The sequence below is a fragment of the Pinus tabuliformis genome, chromosome X (assembly GCF_031772625.1).
Source record: "Pinus tabuliformis cultivar Carrire ecotype Pingquan chromosome X, CPIR1, whole genome shotgun sequence".
Taxonomy (NCBI): Eukaryota; Viridiplantae; Streptophyta; class Pinopsida; order Pinales; family Pinaceae; genus Pinus; species Pinus tabuliformis.
Genome location: NC_142308.1, coordinates 1,662,132,145 through 1,662,140,800, shown reverse-complemented (window position 1 = coordinate 1,662,140,800; position 8,656 = coordinate 1,662,132,145). Strand labels below are relative to the sequence as shown.

At 40.6% G+C, this 8,656-nt stretch overlaps 1 protein-coding gene across 1 annotated transcript; it reads right to left on the bottom strand.

The window, feature by feature from the left end:
* Window positions 1-276: 276 nt before the first annotated feature.
* On the bottom strand, window positions 277-8,382 carry LOC149146385 (peroxidase 66-like). The gene is made up of 4 exons (XM_089447763.1): window positions 8,041-8,382; window positions 7,757-7,951; window positions 7,484-7,646; window positions 277-977 (listed from the first exon to the last, which is right to left on the bottom strand). The coding sequence occupies exons 1-4, from the start codon at window positions 8,287-8,289 to the stop codon at window positions 562-564; spliced, it is 1,023 nt and encodes a 340-aa protein (XP_089303889.1). The 5' UTR covers window positions 8,290-8,382; the 3' UTR covers window positions 277-561.
* Between the last annotated feature and the right edge of the window lie 274 nt (window positions 8,383-8,656).

The following is an 8,656-nucleotide window of genomic DNA, read 5'->3' as shown; positions in this document are numbered from 1 at the left end:
ATTGGGTGAACCACCTTAAATCTTTGTATTATTTTTATGATTTTTGTATGTGCTGTATATGCTTTTAACAATTTCGGCTGCTCATTGTTTGCTCCAACATGTGACAAAATCAAATAAATTTATTATATCTACCTGAATTTTTTCCACTAAATCAAATAAATTTATTATATCTACCTGAATTTTTTCCACTGATCATTGATCGAATAAATCGAGCAAATCCAATTACAAGGCGGTGCGTGACAAAATTAAATAAATTTATTATATCGACCTGCATTTTTTCCACTTATCATTGATTGTATAAACCCAGCGGTGTGATACAAAATGAAATAAATTTTATATAGATATCATCACTCTCCAAACAACTAGTCTAAAAACAATATATTAGAATACCAGTTAGTCATGAACCATCAAAAGGGGAGGGAGGCTCGAACGCCTCTGGCTCAGACGTGACATGGAATTATTAACAATACATTAGAATAACAGTTAGTTATGTATCATCAAATGGAAGGGATGCTGGAATGCCCATGGCCTATAAGTGACATGGAATTATTGTTGCTCTGTTTAGGATTTGTTATTCACTTTCCTGCAATTGAGTCTCACTTCTCCTCCGCTGGTCAACACTCCAACACTTCCCATCTTGAGCATGGAGGTTGCAAATGCTTTGAAGAAGGCCTGCTCATCCTTCGCGAATCTCTTCACAATGGCCTTTGTTCGACCATTGTGCAAGAACAGTGCCTGGTCCGAGGCAAACACTCCCTTTCCTTCTACCAGATTTTGGTAGTAGGCGTTGTCAAATTGGGTAGCGGTGGAATCCAGAAAAGAACCCGCGCTGCGGTTGGTATTGGGCTGTGGGCAGACCCTGCGTAGCTTCTGCGCGAACTGTGGCTCCATAGTCGGATCCACATTATGCGTGGCGTTGAAGTTGTGGAGTCTGCTCTCAAAGGAAGAGCAGTGAGAGAACCCCAACGTGTGTCCACCTGTTGTCAATAGTGTTAAAAGTGTAATTTCAACGCAGCCGAAAACCACCAAACAAAACCATCTACCTTGTTCGCACCGCCTTTTGGCAAAGGCTGTTTTTCCTTGGAGCCCTCCGAACACATTCAGCATGAGACACGCGTCCAGTGTACGAACCCCCCAAAACCATTTTCCCCGGACAGTAAAGTTCGTTTGTTTTACCCGAGGTTGGTGTGCGAACCTCGTTGGATCAGCCAAGTGATCTGGGCATGAAATCTTCACCGTCGATCTCCGGAAAGTGCACAGGCCCACGTCAAATCAATTTTTACGTGGAGTAAAAGGTCTATGGTTTGACCGCCGTGTAAGAAAAGTCATGGCTTTTAATGCTGTTCGTAATTGTTTGGTGGAGGCCTGTTTTAAATGGTTATGGGCATACGTCCCATTTGTATTTTTTTTATATATGCATTTACGTAAGTTTAGGTGTAGGCCATTTAATATGGTTATGGGCCTCGTTAGTTTTTTTTTATTATGTTTTTTATACATGGCTATGTGTGTTGATTTTTTTTTGGCATGTATGACACACGGGAAGAAAAATGTGTGTGTGTTCGCAGCAGCGAAATAGAACAGAGAGTTGTATGCACAATCATAAGGAACAGATTGTAATGCTCTTGTCAGGTATGTAAGAAAACCATGTGTGGTTTTTGCACAAGCAGTGCATAAAGAAAATGGTGGTGCGTGTTCCTTTTTGTAACTCTGTAAGTTTTGTTTTTACAGCAGTATGTAAAAGTGTTTTACACCAGTAAATGTGAATGGAGGTTTTACAGCAGTAAAAGTTATTGGGAATTTTCCAGCAGTGTAAATTCTTATATGAAGACAGAGTGAATTTTTTTTTGTTTTAATGAATAGAAATCTTTTATGGTGAAATACTCTGTTCCTCAGTAAAAAAAAATTAAGCTGTCTGTGCACAAGAAGATCCTGTGGAGGAAAAACAGAGCATTGCCTCTGTGTGTTTGAATTTATTTGGTTTTTGGTATTTTCTCCAATTAAAAATACCCAACAGTGGTATCAGAGCAAGGCTTAGGCTCTTTGTAGGAGACAAAGAAGCTGAAGGGAGAAGGTTGTTGCTGCAGCAAAACCCCTCAGGTAGACAGAAGAATCAGACAGCGAAGGATTCAGGTATTCCCCAAAAGCATTTCTCTTGTTATTGTTGAAGACAGTCAGTTTTTAAAAAAAATCACAGTCAAGGATTTAAAACCATAGTTCAAGATGCAAGGAATGGCAAGCACAAGCATGGGTATGTTCAACACCCAGCTCCCACACTTTAATGGGAAGAACTATGACTACTGGTCTATAACCATGAGAGCTTTGTTCATCGCTCAAGATATATGGGAACTAGTAGAATATGGGTTTGAGGAACCAGCAGATGAAAATGAGTTCAATGCACTAACTCAGGGAGAGAAGGATCAGCTGAAGCTCAATAGGAAGAAGGATGCAAAGGCCATTGTCTTGTTGTATCAAGCAGTGGACCAGAGTATATTCCCAAGGATAGCAGCAGCTAAAACATCACACAATGCATGGGAAACCCTTAAGACAGCCTATCAAGGCATGGAGAGAGTGAAGACAGCAAAATTGCAAATGCTGAGAAGGGATTTTGAAAACTTGAAGATGAAGGAGTCAGACAACATTGAATCATTCTTCACTCATGTGATTGGTGTAATCACACAAATGAGAACTCATGGAGAAACCATTGAAGATAGAAGAATAGTGGAGAAAATATTGAGGGTCTTACCCTCAAGGTTCGATGCCATAGTCACCACCATTGAAGAGACAAAGGATCTCTCAAGATATTCAGTTGATGAGCTACATGCATCACTGATAACTCATGAGCAGAGGTTGAGTAGGAATGAAAACTCATCCCTAGAGCAAGCCTTCAAGACCCAGATGTCCTTTGGAAGAGGAAGAGGTCAAGGCAGAGGAAACAAGAGAGGAAGAGGCAGAAGCCAGAACAGAGGTGGAAGGAACAGCACATCAAATGCACAAGGAAGAGGCAGCAATCAAAATCAGAACCAAGGTCAAGGCAGCAGCCAACAAAGAGATCAGTATCAGGCTCAAGGACAAAGGTATGATAAATCTAATGTTCAATGCTATTATTGCAAAAAGTATGGACATTATGCTAGTGATTGTAGAAAGAAACATCATGATATGAACAGCAGACAGAATGCAAATGTTACAAGAGAAAACAGCAGTCAAGAAAATGTCCTGTTAGCTTGTAACATGGCTGAAACACATAGTGAAGACATTTGGTTTTTAGACTCAGGTTGCAGCAACCATATGACAGGGAATATAGCCCTCTTTTCAGCCTTAAATCAGAATTTGAAATCAGAGGTCACACTAGGAACTGATAGTAAAGTGTCTGTTATGGGAAAAGGGGAGGTAAAAATATTCACAAAACAAGGAGAAAAGAAAACCATAGCAGATGTCTACTATGTCCCCGGAATGAGATGTAACCTATTGAGTGTTGGACAGCTTATCCAAAAGGGTTACAATGTTTACTTTGTAAATGATGTGTGCACCATCATGGACATACCACCCAGCAAAAGATGCATTGCTGAAGTGAAGATGACAAGGAACAGAATGTTCCCTCTTAGAATAAGAGCAGACTTGAAGAACAAGAAGGAAATGGCAGCAGTCACCCATGAGGCCTACCAAAGCGTGCCAAAGGATGAGAACTGGTTATGGCACTTGAGATTCGGGCATCTAAATTTTGGAGGTCTAAACTTATTGAGCAGAAAAGGAATGGTAAAGGGATTACCATTGATAGAGAAGCCGGACAGCCTTTGTGAAGGCTGCATATTGGGAAAACAACATAGAGAAAGTTTTCCATCAGGGAAAAGCATAAGGGCAAAGGCACCCTTAGAGATTATCCACTCAGATTTGTGTGGACCAATGCAAGCTCCATCATTAGCTGACAGCCTATATTTCTTGACATTCATTGATGATTTTACAAGAAAGACTTGGATATATTTCCTCAAGAACAAAAGTGAAGTCTTTGAGAAATTCCAAAACTTCAAAGCACTTGTGGAGAACCAAAGCGGGCTGCACATAAAAGTATTGAGAACTGATAGAGGAGGTGAGTATATCTCAAATGAATTCCTAAAGTTTTGTAGAGAAAATGGAATACATAAACAATTCACAACTCGGTACACCCCACAGCAAAATGGAGTTGCTGAAAGGAAGAACAGAACCATCATGGAGATGGCAAGGAGCATGTTGAAGGCAAAGCATTTGCCAAATGAGTATTGGGCTGAAGCTGTACATTGTGCAGTGTATATTTTGAACAGGTGTCCTACAAAGGCAGTCATGAACAAAGTGCCAGAAGAGGCATGGAGTGGGAGAAAGCAAGGAGTCACCCACATGAGAGTTTTTGGGTGTGTGGCCTATGCACACATTCCGGATCAGCTAAGGAGGAAGTTGGACAGCAAAGGGGAGAAATGCATCTTCATTGGATACAGTGATGAATCCAAAGCCTACAGGCTGTACATTCCATCTACCAAGAAGTTCTTTGTCAGCAGGGATGTTCAATTCATTGAAGAGGAAGCTTGGGATGGAAGCATAGAGAAAACAGTGAATGTTAAAAACTGTTTGTCTCATGATGAGGATGAAGAAGAGGTGGCTGAAATGAATCCCCAAACAGCAGCACCAACACAAGAACAGCAAGGTACACCATTGAGGATCAATGAGAGTGCTTCTCCAAGCACACCACAAGGAGGAAACTCAAGTGCATCTTCAAGCACTTACACACCAAGTGAACGAGGTAAGAAGTTTAGAAATATAAGTGAAATTTATGAAGAAGGAATGAATTCCTTATTTGCCTTGTTTTGTCATGTTGATGATCCTATCCATTTTGAAGAAGCTATTAAAGATAGGAAATGGATAGAAGCTATGGATGAGGAAATCAATGCCATAGAAAGAAACAAAACATGGGATTTGGTTGAATTACCAAAAGGCAAAGAAGTCATTGGTGTGAAATGGGTCTATAAGACCAAGAGCAATGCTGAAGGCAAGATAGAAAGGCACAAGGCAAGGCTGGTTGTCAAAGGATACAAGCAGCAGTATGGGAGAGATTATGAGGAGACTTTCGCCCCGGTTGCAAGAATGGAAACCGTGAGAGCAGTGCTGTCCATAGCAGCACAAAACAAATGGAAAGTCTACCAAATGGATGTGAAATCAGCATTCCTAAATGGAGTGTTAAAGGAAGAGGTTTATGTGGAACAGCCTCTCGGATATGAGAAGAAAGGAGAAGAGCACAAAGTGTGCAAATTGAAGAAAGCTCTTTATGGGCTGAAGCAAGCGCCAAGAGCATGGTACAGCAGGATAGATTCATATCTATTGGAGAATGAATTTGACAAATGTGAAGGAGAACCCACAGTCTACATCAAGGAAAAGGATGGTAAAATTTTAATTGTTGTCTTGTATGTAGATGATGTTATTTTCACTGGAAATGATACTTATCTTATTGAGAATTTTAAATCAGTCATGAAGAATGAATTTGAAATGACTGACATGGGTTTGTTGAGATACTTCTTAGGCATAGAAGTAGATCAAAATGAAAAAGGAATTTTTATATCTCAAGCAAGATATGTAAATCAAGTTTTGGGCAGATTTAACATGCAAGAGTGCAAGGCAGCAATCACTCCCACAGTGATGGGATTAAAGCTCAGCAGAGAGGACAGCAGCAAGGATTTTGATCCTAGCCTGTACAAAAGCATTGTGGGCAGCCTTATGTATTTAACAGCAACTAGGCCTGATATTGTGTATGCTGTTAGTTTGATTTCCAGATTTATGGAGAGGCCAAAGGAGGCACATTGGCAGGCAGCAAAGAGAATTTTGAGGTATGTCAAAGGCACTAAAATGTTTGGAATTTTATATCATGCCTCAGAACATTCAGATTTGGTTGGATACACTGATAGCGATTGGGCTGGAAGTGTAGATGATCGGAAGAGCACTTCCGGTTATGTTTTTAACATGGGTTCAGGAGCCATTTCATGGGCTTCTAAGAAGCAGTCCATTGTAGCATTATCTACAGCAGAGGCAGAGTATGTGGCAGCGACAGCAGCAGCATGTCAGGCAGTATGGATGAGAAGGATGTTGAGAAGCTTAGGCCAAGAGCAGGCAAAAGCGACAGTGGTCTTTTGTGACAATAGCTCAGCTATTGCTTTGTCAAAGAATTCAGTGTTTCATAAGAGAACGAAACACATCGACACAAGGTTTCACTACATCAGAGAGTTAGTGAACAATGGAGAAATTGTCTTAGAACATTGCAGGACTCAGGAACAGGTAGCAGACATTTTGACAAAGCCACTGGACCAGAAAAGCTTTGAATTTTTGAGGAAGTGTCTGGGTATGACAGAATGCCCAGCTGTTGAAATTAAAGGGGAGTGTTAAAAGTGTAATTTCAACGCAGCCGAAAACCACCAAACAAAACCATCTACCTTGTTCGCACCGCCTTTTGGCAAAGGCTGTTTTTCCTTGGAGCCCTCCGAACACATTCAGCATGAGACACGCGTCCAGTGTACGAACCCCCCAAAACCATTTTCCCCGGACAGTAAAGTTCGTTTGTTTTACCCGAGGTTGGTGTGCGAACCTCGTTGGATCAGCCAAGTGATCTGGGCATGAAATCTTCACCGTCGATCTCCGGAAAGTGCACAGGCCCACGTCAAATCAATTTTTACGTGGAGTAAAAGGTCTATGGTTTGACCGCCGTGTAAGAAAAGTCATGGCTTTTAATGCTGTTCGTAATTGTTTGGTGGAGGCCTGTTTTAAATGGTTATGGGCATACGTCCCATTTGTATTTTTTTTATATATGCATTTACGTAAGTTTAGGTGTAGGCCATTTAATATGGTTATGGGCCTCGTTAGTTTTTTTTTATTATGTTTTTTATACATGGCTATGTGTGTTGATTTTTTTTTGGCATGTATGACACACGGGAAGAAAAATGTGTGTGTGTTCGCAGCAGCGAAATAGAACAGAGAGTTGTATGCACAATCATAAGGAACAGATTGTAATGCTCTTGTCAGGTATGTAAGAAAACCATGTGTGGTTTTTGCACAAGCAGTGCATAAAGAAAATGGTGGTGCGTGTTCCTTTTTGTAACTCTGTAAGTTTTGTTTTTACAGCAGTATGTAAAAGTGTTTTACACCAGTAAATGTGAATGGAGGTTTTACAGCAGTAAAAGTTATTGGGAATTTTCCAGCAGTGTAAATTCTTATATGAAGACAGAGTGAATTTTTTTTTGTTTTAATGAATAGAAATCTTTTATGGTGAAATACTCTGTTCCTCAAAAAAATTAAGCTGTCTGTGCACAAGAAGATCCTGTGGAGGAAAAACAGAGCATTGCCTCTGTGTGTTTGAATTTATTTGGTTTTTGGTATTTTCTCCAATTAAAAATACCCAACAAATAGCATGAGTCATTATTCAACTAGAAAAAGAAATAATAAGTAGATTATAGGGAGGATATGTTATTAGTACCGGACAATGCTACGAGATCATGGAGAGAAAGCCCTCGGAGGGCGAAACTTTGAATGAGTTGAGAGATGTTGAAGGTGGGAGCTGGTAGATTCCTCGTATCGTTTGCCTTCGAGACGACTCCGTCTTTTCGTCCTTTGAGTACGTCCCACTGTGGCCCTCCTGCCTGTTAAATTGTTGTTAACATTGCAATTAATATAGATAGATAGATCCCCTATAGCATAGTTTTGTTGTTATTGCAAGGAATTTTTAGGGCAAATGGAGCCATGAATTTACCAGAAGTACAACGTCCCTGGCTGCTATGGCGAGAATGTCAGCACAGGAAACCGTTTTAGGGCAAATGGATTCGATCTTGGCCTTCGCATCGTCTATAACGTAGAAGGCGCGGAGTGACACGTTGGGTGGTCCATCTTTCTCTGCTTCATTTCTTGGAGTAGTAGTTGAGTCCAGCAGCACCGATCCGTCACACCCCTGCCATAAGTAATGATATCGTTCATGAGATGAAGATGAAATGATTGAGGAATGAGCATGGAATATTAGTAACAATTCAGAGACGTTACCCGAATGAAGCAGTCGTGGAAGTGCATGCGTAGAATGCGAGCAGGGATTTTGGGGTCGAAGAGGGTAGCGTTGCGTATGGTATCCCTGATCACACTCTCTGCTCTTGGGCAGGTTTGCTTGTAGTAATCCTTGCTTAGACCTATGGTACTGCTTGTCAATGCAGCTGCATCGGCCCCTGGCAATGATAATGATAATGTGGCAGCCATGCAGATTAATAAGCAAACAATCTTAATTTCAACACACTTCATTATTGTTCCTTTGAGATTCTAATGGACGATGAAGAAGCGGTGTCGCTTGTTACCAAGGTGATGATCAGTGTATAAACTTAATGTCCACACACTACAACTGTACTGTTGGGAGCTGATATTATGGCGGCATAGATATATATACAGATATGAGATTGTTTCAATGCGTGGCTGCAGCTTAATTTCAATTAAAAAAACTTTGAAGACTGTTCTTCAAAGGCACTCACGATTGGTTTGCTGGTTGGCCATAGATATCGAGTTCGATAAAAGAAGCTGGTTTATCTTTCCTTTCACATCTCATTTAGAAACGATTACTTTGCTATCACTCCGAATGCTATAGATTACACATCGGATAACATGAATTCCTAGT

Excerpts from the sequence above, each read along its gene's own strand:
- LOC149146385 (XM_089447763.1), bottom strand. The coding sequence starts at position 8,289 with ATGAAGTGTGTTGAAATTAAGATTGTTTGCTTATTAATCTGCATGGCT. Across the intron at positions 7,952-8,040 it reads TCCACGACTGCTTCATTCGG|GGGTGTGACGGATCGGTGCT; the intron begins GTAACGTCTCTG and ends TACTTATGGCAG. Across the intron at positions 7,647-7,756 it reads CCAGGGACGTTGTACTTCTG|GCAGGAGGGCCACAGTGGGA; the intron begins GTAAATTCATGG and ends ACAATTTAACAG.